The sequence below is a fragment of the Orycteropus afer genome, unplaced genomic scaffold (genome assembly GCF_000298275.1).
Source record: "Orycteropus afer afer isolate SDZICR_OR568_19922 unplaced genomic scaffold, OryAfe1.0 scaffold00005, whole genome shotgun sequence".
NCBI classification, from domain to species: domain Eukaryota; kingdom Metazoa; phylum Chordata; class Mammalia; order Tubulidentata; family Orycteropodidae; genus Orycteropus; species Orycteropus afer.
Window position 1 is genome coordinate 4,632,236 of NW_006921592.1, and position 22,531 is coordinate 4,654,766.

The window sequence follows — 22,531 nt, forward strand, 5'->3', positions numbered from 1 at the left end:
ATGTTGTTATATTTATATCCATGTAGATAAATATCCTTGTAGATAAATCACAATTTTTTTAAAATGATAAAAGTTCTTTAAGTTGAATTACTAGGTCATAGAGAAGGTACTTTTTAAAAAGGCCTTACAGTTTTATTATAACAACCTCAGTAAAAACTAAACTTTTCAGACTCTCCAGCATTAGATTCGGAGACCTATGGTATTTTAAAGTTGGATGGATTTTTTTCATAATCATTCATGATGTCTTTATTTTACCTATGAAAAATTGATAGTCTCTGAATTGTAAATGTGGGAACTCTGGTAGCATAGTGTCTAAGGCATTTGACTGCTAACCAGAAGGCTCGCAGTTCAAACCCACCAGCCACTTCTCGGAAGGAAGGTTGGGCAATCTACTACTGTGGTGATACGCTTCAGAAACCCAAGGAGGAGTTGTTATGAGTCAGGTTCTACTTGACTGCAGTGAGGTTTTTTTTTTTTTTTTTTTAAGTTTATATATATAAGGAGCTCTGGTAGCATAGTGCCTAAGGCACTTGACTGCTAACCAGAAGGCTGGCGGTTCAAATCCACCAGCCACTCCTCGGAAGGAAGGTTGGGCAATCCTACTTCCGTAGTGATACTGCCTCGGAAACCCGAGGAGGGGTCGCTATGAGTCGGTGCCGACTCGACGGCAAATAACAACAACAACAACAACAAGTTTATATATGCCCTGGTTACACAATGATTAGGTCCTCAGCTGCTAATCAAACCTACCAGTTCCTACACAGGAGAATGGCTTGGCAATCTGCTCTCATAAAGATTGCAACGTAAGAACTCTATGGGGGGGAGGGGGGAGTTCTACTCTGTCCTACAGAGTGGCTATGAGTTGGAATTGACTCAATGGCAAACAACCACAAAAAATTTATATAGTCATGGAATAATTAAGGACAAAATCTGGAAAAAATATATTATGTTAACCAAAAACCAAACTCACTGCCATTGAGTCAATTCTACTCATAGCGACACCTCATTGGGTTTCCTAGGCAGTATCTCTATGGAAGTAGACTGCCTAATCTTCCTTCTGAGGAGTGGTTGGTGGATTTGAACCTCCAGCCTTCTGATGTGCTCATCAAATGCCTTAGGCACTATGCCACCAGAGGTCCCATATTATGTTAAGTATATTAATAATCTATTTATAGCTTCTGGGTAAATCAGGTTAAAAACAAAACCAAACCCATTGTCTTTGAGTCAGTTGTGAGTTATTGCAACCCAGCTGGTGGTTCACCCCACTGGTGGATTTGAACCACTGACCATTTGGTTAACAGCCAAGAACTTTAACCACTGTGCCACCAGGAAATCAGCTTAGGTGACTGTTATGTATTGTGCCATAAATCTATGATCAAAGTATTACCACCACAAACCTATGAAGATAAACTGAGTTGTGGAAATGACTGGCTAGGAACAGATTGACAATGCAATGTAAGTTCATAGTTCCCAAAGCTTCTCTCAACATAATAGATAGTTCTCAACATTTCTAAAGAGTCCACAGACTTCTTGTGAGAGGGATAGTTTCCTTCCAAGAAATATTTTAAATGTCTTGATTCAGCAAAGTTAAGACCTCTTGTAAATCTGGGGTTTTCTGCAACAGTTCAACACACTTTAACTTGTGTTGACACCATCTTTGCTGTTTATCAATAAAGCTGTTGTTGTTAGGTGCCATCAAGTCAGTTCTGACTCAGAGTGACTCTATGCACAACAGCATGAAAAACATGTAACCAGTTCTGTGCCATCCTCACAATCATTGTTAAGTATGATATGAGCTCCTTGTAGCCACTGTGTCAATCCATCTCTTTGGGGGCCTTCGTTTTTTTCACTGACCCTTCCTTTGCCTATGTGTCTTTCTCCAGGGACAGGTCACTCTTGATAACATGTCCAAAGTAGGTGAAATGAAGCCTCACCATCTTTGCCTCTAAGGGGCATTCTGGCTATACTTCTTCCAAGACAGATTTGTTCATTTTTCTGGTAGTGTATAGTATATTCAATATTCTTCTCCAACATCATAATTCAAAGACATCAATTCTTCTTTTGTCTTCCTTGTTCATTGTTTAGCTTTCACGTGCATAGGAGGTGACTGAAAATGCCATGGCATGGGTCAGGTGCACCTTAGTCCTCAACGAGACATCTTTGACCTTTAAGGCTTTAAAGAGATCATTTATAGCAGATTCACCCAATGTAATGTGCAGTTTGATTTCTTGACTGGTATTTCCATGGGCATTGATTGTGGATCCAAGTAAAATGAAATTCTTGATAACTTCAAATTTTCTCTATTTATCATGATGTTCCTTATTGGTCCAGATATGAAGATTTTTGTTTCCTTTATGTTGAGATGTAATCCATGTTGAAGACTGTAGTCTTTGATCAAATAAAGTAGATAAAGAGTATTCAAGAAGAAATAAAGTTGAATATATTGCTTGGAATAAGAGCATGTTCAAACGAAAAACTTAGTATCTTATTTAAGGTTATATTATTAATATTTTAAAGACGGCTATTATTGAATTTATATAAATGGAAAATGTAGGAGAGTTCCTTGAGATCTGATGAAAGAGGACCGAGATTATCCATGCGTAATTATAAGGCATATGATTATCAGAGTAGATTCTCTATCATATTATATTGTATTCTATTATATTATTGTGTAGTACTTATTATGTGCTAGACACTTGAGAAAATGCTTCATATATGCTATCCTATGTCATACCACCAATGCCATGAGATTGTTTATATTATTCCAACTTTATAATAAACTGAAGCTAAGAGGATGCTAAAAATTTGCTTAACAATACAAGATTGGTCAGAGATGGCATTAGGACTCAAACCCATGACTGTCTCTGAAAAACCATCAACCAGATTCCCATCATCTTGACTCTTCACTTTGAATCCTTAGTCCTACAAATTTCTAGGCCTTTGCCAAAACATGACCAATTCATGAGCCAATCTGTAGCTTTTGTGACTCTAGATGCTCCCAGGCATAGACAGGTTACTTGCAGTAGACTGGGGTTAGCAGAAGAGGTTGGAATAAAAGTCAGAAGCTACAATGATAGTTTCTGGCTAGAAATTTGGAGATACTATGCAGCAGTCCAGGAAGAGCATGAGCAAGAGCCATAGGAAGGCATGGGTGTCCAATGAGGGGGTAAGAACATGAAACAGAAGAACACAAGCTGTATTGGAAGTTTCACTTGAATCTGTGGAAAGAGTCTGCAGTTAAGAGGTTCCTAATTTCAACTAACATTGAAGTGTAAACTCCAAAGTGCTGAATTATGCAACTATATGAAACTAAGATTTGCCTAAATTTAAGGTTGAATCATAATTTCCTGGAGTGTCTATGAAAATACAGGGTTCTTAATTCAATTCATTTGGGACAGGGCCTGAGCATTTGCTTTACTAGTAAGTTCTCAGGTATTGCTGCTCTTTCTGATCTTGGGTCCACACTTGAAGACCTCTGCCCTAAAGCCACAGGCCAGGCCAGCCTGCAGCTATACATAGTGTTTCCAGATGTGGGAAAGGGGATTTGTGTCCCAATGATCAGGCAGGTCATTGCAATGACAGAATTCTCTCTGAGATGCTGAATTGCATTTCATGATATCCATAGGTTGGCAATATGCCCTAAATAACTAAATTTACAGAGCAAGAATTTTCCCAGGCTCTTTAGTCCAATGAGCACCATATGTCCTCCCTCTGGGTAGACGACTGACTAGCCCACCACAAAGAAAGGTCCAAAAATAAAACAAGATAATTTCCAATCCCTGGGCTATTATGAACCTCAGCCCAAACTCAAATGGGCTCTTCTGTTGCTTACCCCTAAAAATCTTATGAGGGATGCATGACCTTTAGTGAGCTCATTGCACTTATTCCATTTGAATCATTTCATTATCTCAGGTTTCAAGAAAGTATGTTTCTTTTATATGCCCCCCCCACCCCCAGACATCATTTTCCTTTTAGCCTTTTATATTTTGAAGGCAATTAAACAAATATATTCCAAATTTATTTACACTTATATCAGTAGAGTATTACTTTAAGAATTGTTAAATATAATCTAATCTCACATGCTTAAGAAAAGTCCACCTCTAAAAAAATAAGAATTGTTAAATATAATCTAATCTCACATGCTTAAGAAAAGTCCACCTCTAAAAAAATAGGCACTGATTTTTTTTTTTCCCTATGTCTGTGTGTGTGTACGTAATTTTTTTTTTTTTTTTTTTGCCTTTTATTTGTTTGATTTTTAGGTTGGGTGTTTCTGAGTTTAATGCATGTTGTTATTGTTGTTAAGTGCCATTGAGTTAGCTCTGACTCATCGTGACCCTATGTACAGTGGAATGAAACCCTTGTCTGCACCAGCCTCACAATCCTTGCTATACCAGAGACCATTGTTGCAGCCACTGTGTCAATTCATCTCATTGAGGGCCTTCCCCTTTTTAGTTGACCCTCTTCTTTACCAAGCATGATATCTTTCTCCAGGGAATGGTCTCTTCTGACAACATAACATACTGCTGCAACTGTTTTTGAATAATCGTTAGAAGGATTTTACTTTTGTGATATTAATGATATTGTTTGACAATTTCCACATTCTGTTGGATCACCTTTTTTTGGAATGGGTAAAAATAAGGATCTCTTCCAGTCAATTGGCCAGATAGCTGTCCTCCAATTTTCTTGACATAGATGAGTAAGTGCCTCCAGTGTGGCATCCGTTTGTTGAAACATCTCAATGGGTATTCCGTCAATTCCTGGAGCTTTGTTTTTCACCAGTTCCTTCAGTGTAGCTTTGACTTCTTTCTTCAGTACCATTGGTTCTTGATCATATGCCATCTCCTGAAATAGGTACATGTACAATTCCTTTTGGTACAGTAACTCTTCTTTTGATATTTCCTGCAGCATTCAATATTTTGTCCACAGAATCTTTCAGTATTGCAACTCAAGGGTTGAATTTTTTCTTCAGTTCTTTCAGTTAGAGAAATACATGTGCTTCCATTTTGGATTTGTAACTCCAGGTCTTTGCACATTTCACGATAATAATTGACTTTATCTTCTCTAGCTGCTCTTTGAAATCTGTTCATCTCTTTTATTTTGTTATTTCTTCCATTTGCTTTAGCTACTCTCCATTCAAGAGCAAGTTTCAGAGTCTCTTCTGACATTCATTTTGGCCTTTTCTTCCTTTCCTGTCTTTTTAATGACCTTTTGCTTCCTTCATGGATGATGTTCTTGATATCATCCCACAATTTGTCTGGTTTTCAGTCATTGGTGTTCATTATGTCAAATCTATTCTTCAGATGACCTGTAAATTCAGAGGGGGTATAATCAAGGTCATAGTTTGGCTCCATCCACATTATTAAGGTCAACTCTACTTTGAGGACACATCTCTTCCCCAGTCATATTTTGAGTGCCTTCGGACCTGAGTGTTTCATCTTTTGCCCCTATATCACACATTTCAGGCCTCTTCATATATTTTTCCAGTAATATATCAGACAATGTTTCACTGCTGTTCAGAAGGTTTGCACTGGCCAATTCTTTGAGAAGTGGATGGTCCTTCATTCTTCCAAGTCTGTCTTAGTCTGGAAGCTCTGCTGAAACCTGTCCACCATGGGTGACCCTGCTGGTATTTGAAATACAGGTGGCATAGCCTCCAGCCTCACAGCAACACTCAAGCCATCACAGTATAACAAACTGACAGATGAGTGGTGGAGAGTTTAATGTATAGAACATTAAATTCCTTTTCTGTGGTTTTGGAGAGAAACATTTTTTTAATAACCGGACTTAATTTTCAACTGATTAAAAATTTTAGGTTAGAAAGGGACCTTAGAAGTTATCTAGTTCAGAGATCAGCAAGATGTTTCTGTAAAAGGGCAGGACAGTAAATATTTCAACTTTCTAAGCCATATGTTCTCTGTTATAACTTTTCAACTCTGCTGTTTTACTTCAAAGGCAGCCATAGATAACGTATAAATGACTGAATGTAACTATGTTCCAATAAAACTTTATTTACAAAAACAGGTGGCAGACTAGATTAATCCTCTGGGCCAGAGTGTGCTGACTCCTGATCTAGTTCATTTCATTAATTTATCTGTGAGGAAACAAAGGCCTAAAGAAATAAAGTGACTGGCCCCTTCACCAAACTACAAAATATCAGGGCATAGTTTAGTACTCAAGTCTGAATCATAGGCAAATGTCTGCACCTCTAAGCCATGTAGCACTGTAAGGCTGCGCTATGTGTTTTTTCTGCTTTAGGTCAATTTACACACGAAAATTTTATTCCTTCAACTACCACTGCTTCAAACACAGAGGGAGGCCCAGGATTTCCAGGATGTCCTTTGTGCTTTTCTAGTCACCTAGTTACAAAAATACCTCATTTCAGATGATCTTTAAGAGGCTTATATGCTTAAAGGGGCCCTGGTGATACAGAGGTTAAACACTTGGCTGGTAACCAGAAGGTTGGCAATTCAAACCCACTAGCTGCTCCACAGGAAAAAGATGTGGCAGTCTGCTTCCGTAAAGATTACAGTCTTGGAAACCCTATGGACAGTTCTGCTCTGTCTTGCAGGGTCGCTAAGAGTTGGAATGGACTTGACAGCAATGGGCCACTCCTCGGAAGGAAGGTTGGGCATCTACTTCTGTAGTGATAGTGCCTGGGAAACCCAAGCAGGGGTCACTATGAGTCGGATATGACTCAACAGCAGTGATTTTTTTTTTTTAATTTTTTTTTTATGAGAGTAAAGGAAATACACACCAAGAAGTTTGAGTTTTTTCATTGTCAGTGTTTTGGTGGCCTCTATCATGATATTATTTCAAGGAGGCCAAGGTTGAAAATTTGATTCTGGAACTGGCACAAAGAAAAACTATTCCAAGGCCACATATAGCTCACACCCAACGGAACATTTTCCTGATGTTTTCTGTGGTCACACTGGGCTCCAGGAGAAAATGTAGAAGATCCACAGAAATACACTCCTGAGGAAGGAAAGAGACTCAGAGTTAACACTCTGGACAGGATAAGCTATTCATTTTTATCCTTGGGGTATATGCTTTTTTTCCCCATTGTTGACTTTAGAAAAAAAACTGTGAAAGAAGTTTTTCTGCATCTTTCAGATATCATGCTGCAAGATAATCAACAAACTAGTGAAATATTTTTTATACCCTTTGGCAGTATCATTAATAAATTTATGTTGAATTTATCTAGGTCATCTTTGTTATGCCTAATATACAAAACTATTTATTATTTTACTGCTTATCAACTTATCATTTTAACTTGTGATTTAACCATTCTTGTTATGACATACTTCGTGTTTTCTCCCTGAATGTTATGGGGCAAAATGCCCACATTTTTCCACTGCATAATAGAGTACTACTGCCTTGTGAGAAACTGATGAAGTTGAGGCCTAGACTTAAGAGATTCTTGGGCAAGGCATTTGAAAGTTGTAAATAGTTTTTAGTGTTCCAAATCAGAAACCTATTCTACCTTCTTGTAAATAGTTTTTGATAGGTACTATAAATTTTGTCCCCTAAAAACATAGACTATAACTCCTCACACTTATATATGTAGTGGTAATCTCATTTGGGAATTGTTGTTATTGTTAAGAAGCCATATCAGTGTAGGGTGTGCTTTAAGCCAATTACCTTTGAGATATAGAAACAGCAGATTGGTGTGTGTGTTATGTGCCATCGAGTTGGACCCAACTCATAGCGACCCCTCCTTGGGTTTCCGAGGCAGTGTCACTACGGAAATAGATTGCCCAACCTTCCTTCTGAAGAGTGGCTGGTGGGTTTGAACCGCCAGGCTTCTGGTTAGCAGTCAAGTGCCACAGGCACTATGCTACCAGAGCTCCTTAGGACAGAGAAATAAGCAGAGATGGAGGAAGATGCAAGCCACATGGTTGCCAAGGAATTTAGGAATAAGGGCTGAAATAAAGACCTTCCCCTAGAGCTGCCCTGGAGAAAGTGTCTTCCCTTGCTATGTGTTGTTATGTGCTGTCGAGTCGGACCCAACTCTTAGCGACCCCTCCTTGGATTTCCGAGGCAGTATCACTACGGAAGTAGATTGCCCAACCTTCCTTCCGAGGAGTGACTGGTGGGTTTGAACTGCCAGCCTTCTGGTTAGCAGTCAAGTGCCTTAGGGACTACGCTACCAGAGTCTTCCCTTAGACATAGTAAAGTGAATTCAGACTGCTAGCCTCCTAAACTGTGAGAAAATAAATTTGTTTGTTAAAGCCATCCAAATATGGTATTGCTATTATACCAGCACTAGATAACTAAGACAGAGGGATTCTTGGATTTCGAAAGAACAGAGATTCTCGCATCATTTATGTGTGTGCATATCTGTATGTGTGTGTGTGGGGGGGGTAGGAAGAGGAGTTACTGTGAGTATATGCATTGTCTGAAGCTACACTTGGACATGTCAGATCTGAGGCAGTGCTAGTTTCTCTTTCATGGTTTCATGGTTTTCTTGGTCTTTACTTTATACTTGCTGCTGTCTTATCCTCCTGTTACTAATTAGTTTCCTCTGAATTCTCTCTTCCAAATTAAATAAGAGTTTTATTGCCTTTGTTAATTAGTATTGACCTCATTGATAGAAGCTTTCCTTCTAGAATGACTAATGGGTCACCAGGAAGCCTTTGAATGAGCCATTCCAGGACAGATGCCCACCTTAGTTCTTATTGGTTATTGGTGGCCCCTCTGCCTGAAGAACAGCCTGGTGCTATTCCCCTAAACAGGGTAGTGATGTCTAGGAGAAAGACACTAGACAAAGAGTTAAATAACTTCTTAAACTTTGTTATATTTCTTTCTTTATTTTTAATATAGAAGAAATTCACAATCTTGTTGAAGTTTTTTTTAAATATGTAAATCTTAAAGAAAATAAAAACCATAATAGTATCACCCACATATCACAGCTGTTAATAATTTGCTGATTATTTCCCAATCTTTTATCTATAGCTCCATATAGCTGATAAAAATAATGAATATCATATAATTTTACCTATTTCTTGTTTAACATTAGAGCATAATTTTCTGTCATGTGTGTAAATATTCTTCCAGAGTCATTGTAATTAACTGTAATATAGACATTTTGGTATAGCTATACTGCCTTTACTTAACCCGTGTTGGACATTTAGATTGTTTCATCTTTGCTCATTAAAAGCTATTGGAATTTCAGATGACTTCATTAAGGCAAATTCCTTAAGGGTCAGAGACAATGAGATTTTTTTTAAAACTCTTTTAATTGCTTTTCTAGAAGTTTGTTTTGATTTTCACTTTTCCCAGCAGTGTATGGGAGACTCAGCCTGGCCATACTTTGACAGCGTTGAATGACAACATTTTTAAATGAGTCTTACTATGTTTAAAAAAAAAAAAAAATGATGCTTTCTTGTTATTTTATTTATGTCTAATGATTTAGTATGTTGATTATTTTTGTTGTTATTGTTAAGGAGCCATATCAGTGTATTACACTGCTGTTATAAAGTAGTTGAGTGCCTACCCATGTCTGCAGAAACACTTGCCTTTCAATTTTCGTTATTTTAGATGCTAATCCCGTGAATGTCTGTGTCTCCTCTAGCCCTCATACACGGAATTTGACATCAGTGGCAATGTCCTCGCTTTGATCTTCAACCAAGGCATGATCTGGTAGGCCAGCAATGGGGCAGTTGATCGCTATGGATAAGTGTCCAAAGTCACTTATTGCAGAAAGCACAGCAGTCTGGTGTCAGAGGAGACTGCAATCTGTGTCTAACTTATACGCCTCTACTCTGGTGATGAGTAGTTTATTTCCTCCCCTATATCTTAAACTTAGGAAGCCCTGGTAGTATAGTGGTTACTACTAGGCTATTAACCCCAAAGTTTGGCAGTTTGAACCCACCAGCCACTCTGCAGGAGAAAGATATGGTAATCTGCTTCCATAAAGATGTACAGCCTTGGAAACTCTATGGGGCAGTTCTACTCTGTTTAGATTGTTTCATCTTTGCTCATTAAAAGCTATTAGAATTTCAGATGACTTCATTAAGGTAAATTCCTAGAATTAGACTTAAAGGGTCAAAGACAATGAGATTTTTTTTTTAACTCTTTTAATTGCTTTTCTAGAAGTTTGTTTGGATTTTCTATGAGTTAGAATCAACTTAGAGTTTTACTATGAGTTAGAATCAACTTGACCTCAAAGGCAGATATGCCCGTTTCACAAAGAACTTTTTTGTCAAATATAGGAGTCTATTTTCTGTCTGATAGATTTCTCTGGGAGGTGCAAGCAATTACTATGCTGTGGTGCTTACTGAATGCCTGCTAAATGGGAGGTTTAAGCCTACCTAGAGGAGCCTTAGAAGAAAGGCCTGGTGATCTACTTCTGAAAAACCAGCCATTGAAAACCCTGTGGTGCACAGTTCTACTCTGACGCACACAGAGTCACCATGAGTCAAATCAGCTCAAGGACAACTGGTTTACTGATCGATTTCTTTGAAGCTGTTCATATTTCCATAACAAGTCACACTAGGATCTAAGGGTAAAATATCTATCAGTCATCATGTTACCATGTGTTAAGTATGAAATAAATTAAGAGCTTTCTGAGAAACTGATTTTATTGTGTCTTCACTATAGAGTAAGTTTAAAATACAAGTTATATGTACTTTAAAAAATAATGTCTTACCAAATCCAGTTATTTAGAAATGAAACACGTTTTAGGAAGGTCAAGTTGAAAATACGATCTTTCCTTTGTAACTCACTTCATAGAGTCATTTGCACATCAAAGTTATTTCTTTTGATGTGGGAAGGATTGTCATATCCTTTGTGGAATGAGAGGATTCTCACTATAGACCCTGACAGGTTAAGAAGAGTTGATACAGTAGAGACAGTTTTTGAGTTTAAAAATTGAATCACAGCGTGTGATTCCTCTGTGGACCATGTGTTGTGGAAATCTGTCACTCTTAACTAAGAGTTACCCAACCCTGGAGCAGTGACAATTGAGCTGCTTTATCCTGTTGACACATGCTTGATATCAGCCGTAAGATGGCTTTATGAACAAGTACCAATAACTAACCTCAATTTTTTAACAAGATTCATATATTACTCAAATACTTCTATCATAGCTGGCTTAAATTATTAAACATGTATGTGCTGACTGGACCTCTCTGCAAATGTTAAAATTGTCTTGCTTCAGTCATGTAAAAACCACTCTCAAGGGCCCTATCATCCTGCCATGAGGCCTGTTAAATTCCTGTGTCTTACTAGGTGAATCAGTGTGAAGAAAAGACTACACAAAAACTATTTTCTGCATTACTAGGTATATCTAAAAATGTCATTCCTGTCCCCTCACTTTCTAAATTTTTTAAGTTATGGGTTATGTGTCCAGAGAAGCACTAAGGAGTGAAAGACATCTTTTATTCTCCAGGCAGGGAGGAAAATCAAGGTGGCCCAAAGTGTGACTACTGACAGAGATAGCAAAGGGAACAGCTTCAGTGGGTTCTGGAAGTTTCCTTTCCTGAAAGGAATTCTGCTGTCATGGCAGAAAATGGCTAGCACTGCTATTGGAGTAATGAGAACCCACTGCCTTATATTTCAGTCTTAACACTCTCTGGCTCTTACGCAAAGTGACATAAATCCCTCAGGCCCAGTGGGTGCCATTTGTGCAGACATCTGCTGTCTGTCTATTGTGTTCTTTCAGAGTTAAGACAACAGATCAGCCTAGAAATCCATTTTTATTGTCAGAAAAGCCATTGTGATGGCTATCCTGGTTGGTTTTACTTGTAATTTTGAAACTACTTAGTCCACTATTGTTCATATCATAATTCTTGAAATGTAAAATTCTTATTCAGTTCTCTCATAGGCAAACCTGTTATCACAATCTCTCACCCATTGTTCCATCAGGATTGTTCCATCACTTTCTGTGTATTTATTCTTCAGACAATGGTCAAGTCTTGCTTCTTGTTAGATTGAAGAGAACTTTAGAAAGTGATTGGGTTTTTTGAGTGTACACACATATTCACACACTTTCTAATTTTCAGAAACAAAAACACGATAGTAATATAAACAAAATCCTATTATTCACCTCAGGTCAACTGTCTGTACAAATGCTTTTTTTCCTAATTCCCAGGAGGTTGGTGAGGGAGTGAGGGACAGTAAAGAAGGTGTGGGAATTGTATATAATGTAATTTTAGAAGGCTCACCCTGCCAAAGGGTACTCACATAAGGCAATTTCACTAATTTATGAGATATGAAGATCCGATGGCCAAGCGTGGCCATTTTCTACAGAAATAATCAAAAGGAAATGAAGAATTTGTGTAATTTCAATTGGTCTGTCACTTACTCTTTTGGAGTTACTGAGTAATGAAGACGTTCTTTACAATGATGTTATTGAAGGCAAACCTTTTTTGTAAAATCCATTTTGTTATGATAATTTGGCTGAAATTGTCAGGATGTCCTTATATTACACACTAATTTGAAAAATAAGACACCATGGGCCTTTGTAATAATATTTTTCAAGGATGAAATGTCCACAGAGCACACATAGTGAGAGACAAGATGAGTTTTGGCCATCACTCCAAACACTGCCTCATTATGTATTCTGCACCCAGTCCTTTAACCTTTTATCTCTTCATTTTCTCAGTTGATAAAATGTGGTTTGTTTACTTGCCATGAACCATGTCACTGGAGTAGTAAGGAGAATTAAATAAAAGAAATCTTCATTTGCTTTGATCTTCTTAGAAGAAAAGCATTTTATAAGATGCAGGTTTTACAGAGATCTTAACTGACAGATGAGGGGATCAAGACTGGATAAGGGAATTAGTGAGCTGAGCTGATTAGTAAGTCACCAACACAGCTAGGATGAGCATGATGGCTCAGATATCACTGCGTCAGGGTCTATTTTCCTAAGTATGGTTCTTGAGCCATTTGTTCAAAATGTCTAAGGGACATTAATTTTGAAATTTATTTATCTGTAGATACATGTGCCTATAATGTATATAAACATATATAGGCACACATACAAACAATAATTACAAATACATGTGGTTTTAGGCAAGTCCAGCTTCAATAATTACAAATACATGTGGTTTTAGGCAAGTCCAGCTTTTGAATAAGGAGCTCTGGTGATGCTGTGGTTAAAGCATTAGGCTGTAAACTAAAAGGTCGGTGGTCCACACCCACAAGCTGCTTCATGCAAGAAAGATAAGGCAGTCTGCTTTCAAAAAGATTTACGGCCTGGGAAATCTTATGTAGCAAATCTACTCTGCCTTATAGGGTCACTATGAGTAGGAATAGGGAGCTCTGGTAGCATAGTGGCTAAGGCACTTGACTGCTAACCAGAAGGCTGGCGGTTCAAACCCACCAGCCACTCCTCGGAAGGAAGGTTGGGCAATCCTACTTCCGTAGTGATACTGCCTCGGAAACCCAAGGAGGGGTCGCTATGAGTCAGGGCTGACTCGACGGCACATAACAACAACAACAAATGAGTAGGAATTGAGTCAATCACAGTGTTGTTTTTTTTTTTTATTGTTGTTTTTGTTATTGTTTAGGATTTGAATTATGTGTACAATTATGTCTTAAGGTAGAATAGACCATGCTGCAATTAAATAACCCCCAAAATATTAGTGGCTTATGTGAGTTGGTAAGGAGCTCTGCTCTTCTAAATATCCTCACTTTGGAGTCTCAGACTGAAAGAATAGAGCCCATCTGGAACACTGCTGATCACAGAAATAGGGAGAAGAGAATGAAAAAATGTGTGAGACCCTTATAGTTTCTACCTAGTAATGAGACACCTCATCAATATTCATATTTTATTGGCCAAAACAACTCATATGTCCAAACCTGACTTTTAGAAGAGAGGAGGAATATCATCACCCTATAAGTGTATTATATCACAACTATAGTATCTGGTACCAATAGGTTGTGCTTTGTGATTCTGACCCTTTAGCTGGGACTATCACTTACTTTTTGGAGTTTCCAATTCTCTATTATCCTATAAGAAAGAGACACTGTGTTATTCCAAAGCCTAGTTTCCCAGTTTTTTTTTTTTTTTTTAATAGTGTGACTTTCTACAATGTCCATTCAGTATAGGAAAGATATCGTTCAGATCTATCATCTGGAGTCTTGTCAACAAACCAACCCACAATGAGGCAAAATTCCACTTTTCAATGGAATGAGTCAACTTCAGGTTGGCATAAGTTCAGCTATAGCAGAAAATAATTTCGTCATCTAATTCAACCATCCCCCCTCCTATAATGTACTAAACTTGCACTGGATGGATTTAAACAACTACATATTCAGGAAGTATAAAATGTTAAGCATAACTAGGAATATTGAGGGCGTTATTATAATTGGGGCAGTTTAAATGATAAGACTCTATTTATACTTTTAAAAAGTGCACATGTATCCTCTTTTTAGTTTTGGACTAATAAATTGCTATTTATTTTTGTTTTATGGAGCTAAAAGACTTTCTCATCAAAGAAAATTTAAATTTATTTTGTTGAAATAGTCAGTTAAGCCATGAGTAAAAGTGACTTCTCCTAACTGGTTCCTGGTTTAAAGTGATACTTTAAATCAGTTTTTAAAATGTCAAGTGCACAAAGCAGGGGATTCCTAGGACAATCTAAATTAAGAAACTAAACAGATAAACATAACTAAGTGGATACATAGCATTTTCATCTCAAAACACATTAAAAAAAAAAAAAAAACTGACATCAAGTCAATTCTGATTTATAGCAATGCTATAGGACAGAGTAGAACTGGCCCATAGGGTTTCCAAGGCTGTAAATCTTTATGGAAGCAGACTGTCTCATCTTTCTCCCATGGAGTGGGTTATCAACAAAACATATTGTCATATAGGACACAAATGCATCATTCTAAACAGCTTTAAAACACCATGTTGTTGTTGTTGTTATGTGCTGTCGAGTCAAACCCGACTCATAGCAACCCCTCCTTGGGTTTCCGAGGCAGTATCACTACGGGAAGTAGGATTGCTCAACCTTCCTTCCGAGGAGTAGCTGGTGGGTTTGAACTGCCAGCCTTCTGGTTAGCAGGGAAGTGTCTTAGCCACTATGCTACCAGAACACCATAGCAGCTACAAATAAAAAATGGTCAGCATCAGAAGAAAATGTATTTAGCTTTTTCTTTTTATTAAGCAAAACTTAATTAGCCTTGATGCAAATAATTGTCCTAAATGTATAGTTTATTTGAATAGAATGAACAATGTTAATGATCAGTTACTTAAGAAGTTAAATTTTTAGAGATATTATTGAGTGATAGGAGTATTAGAGGGAATTTAGTTTATCTCAGAATTAAAAAAAAATTAAATCAATGATAGAAATGTAATATACTATTTAATTCTTTTATAGTTTAAATTTATTAACGATTGCAGATATATTTAGTGAACTGCATAATTTCCATGAAACTTACAGAAGAGCATAACACAATACCTACAATAATGAAATAACAGTAACAAGTTTACAGAAGACAGAAATAGATAGACCAAGTTTATTTATCAACTTTGTGTGGATGAAAGTGGCAATGTATTTTCTGCCTTCAGAAAATAATCAGGATATAAAACAAGCAGGTGTGTGACTTTGTTATGATGTAAAGACTCAAAATTGAGCAGAGTTCTGTTTTTCTTTCTAGGATGGGCTCCTTCTATGCTCCCTGCCTCCCAGGCATCAACATTCTTCGACTCCACACATCCATGTACTTCCAGTGCTGGGCTGTGATGTGTTGCAATGTTCCTGAAGCCAGGGTCTTCAAAGCTTCCAGATCAAATAATTTTTACCTGGGCATGCTATTGCTCATCCTCTTCCTGTCCACCATGCCTGTCCTGTACATGATTGTATCCCTGCCACCATCTTTTGATTGTGGCCCATTCAGGTATCTCACCTTAAAAATTACATTTGGGTATATTTTTCTTTCAGGAGTAGAGGTGGAAATGGTCACTCATTGTATAAGTTAAATTTTGGTTTCAAACAGTAGCATTTCCATTCTGTAGAAATGAGAGTCTTTAGGTATTCAGGTTCACTGTGTGACGTGGAGATAAAGTTGTTTGGCAAGTTCCATTTATTTTCTCTTGTGGGAGTCATAAAAGAGAAAATAATTTCATTGCTCCAGTCTCTGCCTGGGTAAAATGTGGATGGTGAATCTGAGCAATTTCCATGCTAGGAGATAACTAAGAGCAAGGTAGATTACATGGGTCTGGATGTGAAAGTTTTCCCAATGCTAGGATACTGCATCCAGATACAATGACCTATTACTCCTTTTCACATGGACCACCACGTTGAAAAAATAATAGATTGCCCCACAAGCTACCTTGCCAATGGAATGATTATTATATTATAATGAATCTGAAGAGGGCCACACAATTTATAAGGTAAAATGCTGCATGCTAAAAAGGAAAATTCAGGATGCTTCCCATGTATCATCTCTTCAAATATCAGGGATACATCACTCAAGTTAATAATGAAGAGTTAAGAAGGCTCTCTGATCCAAGCTGAAGAGGAAGTTTTCTAGTTCTCTATGATTGACTTCTTTCTATGAAATGCATCAAGAAAGCAAACTCAATTGTGATCTGGAGTGTTGGGATTGCATTCCCTAAAGGGCTTTGGAAATTGATCTACCATAGTCCCCTAACAATCTCTGCGTGTTGAGTTCCTAGTCATCATGCATTTAAGTTAATTCTCCTTTTCAGGGAGCAAATGTGAACATGAAAAGCAATGTGAATGGCACACGTGGTGTAATAATGGCCGCATATAATTTCCCTTTCATGCTGTCAGACCCACATTACTAAAGTCAAAATGTCCCTTACCTACAGAGTAAGGATAAAAGAGGCATTTCATTCTAATAGTAATTTGAGTTATTATTACTTTATCAAAAAAAAAAAAAAAAAGACATGTTAAGGCAGCTGACAGGGCAAAACCAGCTGAAATTCTGTCCTATTCAGGAGGCTGGTGTTAAAGTCCTGTAAGTTTCTTTCTCTTTTTCCTCTTTTTCTCTCCCGCAACTGGGCGGAAATAAATAATGCAGACAGTGACATCTGGAGGCTAAATATGAAATTGCATTTTGAAGGAAATCTTGGTTTTTGGCACACAACAACAACAACAAATCCTTAATGGATCTTAGGTACAAAGAGCAAGCCATGAAAATACTCCAGCTAATTTTAAATTACCAGAACAACTTAATGTCCAGGATAAGTTTTACATGTGCTTTTTGTGTTTTAATTGGAAATTGATCCTTCTCAGTAAACATAGCCAAAACCTTAGCCACCTAGAAAGAAAACCACCCAATGAAAAAGTGGAGTCAATGGTGGTTACATAGATGCATTCATGTTCAAAATGTCATTGAGCTCGACACATACAATTACTGCACAAGTTTCATCTTTTGAGCCCTAACTCAAGTGCCTCTCTTTATGCCACAGACCCAATTACTCTGATTTTTACTGAAAAATAACTGAGTCTGTATCTATGACACAGTATCTCGCTTTGATCAAGTGTTTCCTAAGTGGCAAACATAAGCAAAAACACCTCATGTATTTCACTATTTTGAGGTCAGAGAACTTTAATTTTCTGTAGAATGCTGGGCAAAGGGTGTCTCTTTATCCTGTTTAGACATTCTGTCTTGAAACAAAGGAGTTCTGGCGGCACAGTGGTTAAGACTTTCAGCTGCTAACCAAAAGATCAACAGTTCAAATCTACCAGCTTCTCTGCAGGAGAAAGATGAGGCAGTCGGCTTCTGTAAGATGTATGGCCTTGGAAACCCAGTGAGGCAGTTCTACTCTGTCCTATAGGGTTGCTATAGTCAGAATCTACTCAATGGCAGTGGGTTTTCTGGTTTTTATTTTGGGGTGACAGGATATTTTCATTGTTTACTCGTTTGACTTCAAAGTTGAAAAGGTTTTTCCTGCTCTAGGAATGAATAGAGAACATGTTTGTTGGTTGGAGCCTTAGAGTTTACCATCCTTTGGAACTCTGAGTTGTAAGTGGTTTGTCCAGCCTACTTAGTGAAGGTCGTCTGATTCTACCTGCCCCCTGTGTGGGCAGCAAATTGACAAACATGTGTTTGAAAGGTTAATAGATACATCGGATCATGAATACAGTGCAGAACCAGGCAATGTTCTGTTCTTTGACACGTGGGGCCATCAAAGTGATGACCAGTTGGATTGGGGGACTTTGCTCCCAAGTGCAGATGGGTTTACAGGTAAGATGATTACATCCCTTGAGAAATCCCACTCAGCAAAGCCACTTCAGAGGTTTTATCTTAGCCTTGTTTTATAAGACCTGCCTATGGGGGTGGATTTTCTGGGAAATGATTCCAGTAGACTGTGAACATCTACCTGCTCAACAATTTAAAAACAATTTCTTAGATGTCCAGATGAAGAACATTCTTCTACTTGCCCCACCCCATTTTCTGACTCTTGATTTTTTCCCCCTCTGGTGTGATAATTCTGAACAATTTTCAGTTCTCTAAATTCTCACACACCTCCCTGTATACATTATGGTAATTTTAAAAAAAATTATTTTCATCTTACTGCAAAGATATTAATGTTTATCCTAGACAATCTGGAAATTGTGAAAACATTTTAACATGAAAACAAACACTACTGACAACCCCAAAGACCTGAGTAACAACTCTCCACATCTTAGTGTTTTATAGTCTGGTTTTCTTTTTATATAGGTTAGTCATAACTGAGATCACATAATATGAACAGGCTGATATAGAGCTTTAAAAACTGACATTATACTGTGATACTACTAGTATATGACTCATTCATAATTATATGCTACGTGTCTCTTTCCCTTAATAGTGTGACTGACTTTCAGAGATTGGGACAAAGTATTTTAATCTTTATGAGTCCAAAACACAATTGAGGAGTGCTGGTCAATGTTTTGAATGAGTGAATAATGGCTACTTGGATCATGCAGCTATGAGTTGAAATTGATTTGATGGTAGTGAATTTGTTTTGGTTTTAGTTTATTGTGAAGTAAGCATTGGAGGAGATCTGAGGGTAATCTGACATAGATTCTCATCTGTGGAGCTTACAAGACAGGCCTGCTCATAGACCTTTCCAGTATAAGGTGGATGGAGATAAACCCAAGGAGCTTTGGTAGACTTGTGCTTAAAGCACTGGGCTGCTAACCAAAAGTTTGGCAGAGCTCATTAGACACTGCGGGGGGGAAAAGATGAGGCAGTCTGCTTCTGTAAAGATAAACAGCCTTGGAAATCCTATGGGTCAGTTCTACTCTGCCCAATAAGGATGGTGTGAGTCATAATCAACTTGATAGCAGTGGGTTTTGTTTTTAGTTGAAGCTATACTGACAGGCAAGCTATAAGTTAAGTGTGATAGCATTTCACTCCTTTCTATAGTCTCAGACAGACTTGAAAGGACTTCTAGAATATTGTAAAAGGGCATACCTGGCCTAACTGAGAAGAAGGGATTCCCAGGGTTCTGTAGATCCTTCTGTAGTCTGTGTATAATTAAGAATTCCAGACTCCTTATAAGAGGCTTGCATGGAAAACACACTTGAGAACCTCTAGAGATTCTACTGACTTCATATTGGGACTCACTGGATCTTAAGAAGACCTTTGTGGGTAGAGATTATTTTCTAAATTTCTAGTCCCCCTCCCATGACCCCATTCATCAACTTTAGGCCTGAGAGGCTGGAGAAAGAAGGTGGATTCTTTCATCTTCTCTGGTCCTCTTTGGTTATCTTCTTACCCTGTATTCCATATGGCAGATGGGGAGCATGGCCAATTAGAATGGAATGATGAAGAAGAAACCCAGTGGTCTCTAAGCTTCATTCCTCCTTGTGTATCATTTTTTTAAAAAAAGGTGTTGAGTAGATTCCATCTCATGGAGACCTCATCTGATTGGAATAGAAATACTTCATGAGGTTTTCAATGACTATAACCTTTCAGATGTAGATCACCACGTCTTTCTTTTGAAGTACTTCTGGGTAGATTTGAACTGCCAAACATTTTGTTGGCAGGCAAGTACTTAACCATTTGCACCATCCATGAACTCCTCATGTATCATGTGCCTTGCTAATTAGTATCTGAATCCATAATTTGTGAAGTAAATTCCCCTACTTTTGTAGAAGAGTGACTCCTGACAAGATACTTGGAAGTTTTTTGGTCTGCTGAAAGATCATTTTAGTTATATCAAGAGAAAATGAACAAACAAACAAACTCTTTATCCATATGGGTCATGCTCATTTAGTAGGTAAGATTGTTTAAAGATTTTTAAAAATATTATATTAAATTATATACCAATTTTTATTCTGGTGATACATACAAGTTCTGGTAGCATAGTGCCTCCGGCACTTGACTGCTAACCAGAAGGCTGGCGGTTCAAGCCCACCAGCCACTCCTCGGAAGGAAGGAAGGTTGGGCAATCCTACTTCTGTAGTGATACTGCCTCGGAAACCCAAGGAGGGGTCGCTATGAGTCGGGGCCGACTCGACGGCAAATAACAACAACAACATACAAGTTGGCAAAAACAACCCAATAGCCTTTCTAAAAATTACCTCTTTTCATAATAGACTCAGTATACATATACAGGAAAAAAAAAATTAAGTTGCTCCACTGTATTACTTTATAGTTCTGCACATTATATGCTAAGCTAAGACAGACATTCTGTTCTCATTTCTCCAATTTGTAAGGGATGATTCTCAACTTAATGGGTTGTGAGTCAAGTCATTCAGGACTTCTGCTTTTTTGACTTATTTTCCTTCTCTTCCCACTTTCTGTTTGTAGCAGTGGAGCTAAGCTAGTAATCATGAAGGTCTGTCTAGGAGAAGACACACTGAGGGGGAGAAGACTTATTAACAACTCTGATGAAAGAAGTCTGGCGGAAAGTGAGATGGAAGCTATTGGGTGGAAAGAGATAATGGATTATTTGCAGATCTTATTCCATTAAGCTATTCCATATGGTCACGTCCAACATTAATTAAAAAATCGAGTATACTCTTTCTTCAGCGCAAGACCATTTTCCTACAAGAACAGCTGGCTGAGGGGCAGACTTACAAACTCTTTACAAAATACATTTCAATCAAAATCTTAGAAATATATATATATATACTTTTAAAGAAAGTCTAAAGCAATGGGTTAACTTCCTAACTGCATTGGCTCCATATCTCATATCTTATCCACAGACTGAGGTCAAAGTATCAGGAGCTGTACTAGCTAAATACAGATTCCTAACCTTAAAACATATCTAATCAGTGGTGTTTGGGAAAGATTTTTAGCTTTCTTCCTAGCGGTTGCTATTTTTGGCTGCTGTTGAGTCAGCCCCCAACTCATGTCAATCCCATGCAAACGTAAATGAAACAGTTTGCCACCCCACTGATTGGTGTAGATTGAACCTTTGGGATCCATTGGACTTTCATTGAGCAGCTCTGTTGGTGCAGTGCCTAAGGCACTTGACTGCTAACCAGAAAGCTGGCGGTTCATACCCACCAGCCACTCCTTGGAAGGAAGGTTGGGCAATCTACTTCCGTAGTGATACTGCCTCAGAAACCCAAGGAGGGGTCACTATGAGCCGGGTCCAACTCAATGGTACATAACAACAACAACAGTGTTTGAAAGTAGATTTCCAGACTTTTCTTCCTTTTCTTGTTATAGCTAATGTTTTCCTACATATTTTAAATGAACTTCTCTTCCTGTTCTCCCCCCTCCCACACCCCCCAGTGGCAAAAATCGGATGTTCGAAGTCATTGGGGAGACCTTGGAGCATGATTTCCCCAGCTGGATGGCAAAGATCTTGAGACAGCTTTCGAACCCTGGACTGGTCATTGCTATCATATTGGTGATGGTGTATGTGCCTCCTCTCCTCCTAGAAAGTGTCTTTGTAATGTTCTTCCTGGCTCCTTTTGTGTTTCAGCCTTTTCAGCTCCTACACTCTCCCCGAGGGCTATGCTGTAACCTAACCAATTCTAGCACTGATTACATGGTGGTGAGAGGCTGAAATTCATGAGCCGTATTCTGATCCTGTTGCATGTAATTCACAGCCATCTGCATCTGTCTTTGCCTCCCCAGGATTATAAGATTTGTTCCCAAGTAACCAAAATAATTATTAGTAAACAGTGAAAGCAAGGGAAACATAAATGCTAAATGCTAGATCTAATCAGCACAGGGAGCTTCCCTCTACAACCGACCCCCACCTCTAGTTTCATAAAGCAGATGGCTGTGAATACACAGAAATGATGAGCCTCTAAGTTAACATTCCCCTCGAGGACCCTAAAAGCTATATTTTAGGACTAAAAGCTGAGGGATCTTAAAACTCACCATCTTTATTCCTACCTTGTTCCGAAAGGACCGTCAATAACTGTGTGTACTCATGATTCATAGAATCTCAGGAACTAAAGGGTTTCAGAAAAGTTATTTGGTCAGTGCACCCTTTCAAAGTCAGAGGAGTACCCAGGGGACCTTGGGAGGAAGCTTTTGTTCTCATATGGCCATCACTGACTTGTGACTCTTGACAATCACAGATAAACTTGTATCTAAGTGAAAGTATGTGCTTGACGTGGAAGAGCTAAGAAAGTGCCCTAGCTTTTCTTTTTAA

At 38.1% G+C, this 22,531-nt stretch overlaps 1 protein-coding gene across 1 annotated transcript in view; it reads left to right on the plus strand.

Annotated features, from left to right (window-relative positions):
- The window catches only part of TMC1 (transmembrane channel like 1), a 259,470-nt gene that overhangs the window by 232,404 nt on the left and 4,535 nt on the right, over positions 1-22,531 (plus strand). The window contains exons 17-19 of the mRNA XM_007939572.1: positions 9,572-9,639; positions 15,610-15,849; positions 21,658-21,783. Of these exons, the coding sequence (XP_007937763.1) occupies positions 9,572-9,639; positions 15,610-15,849; positions 21,658-21,783 (434 nt within the window). The remainder of the gene's footprint in view (positions 1-9,571; positions 9,640-15,609; positions 15,850-21,657; positions 21,784-22,531) is intronic.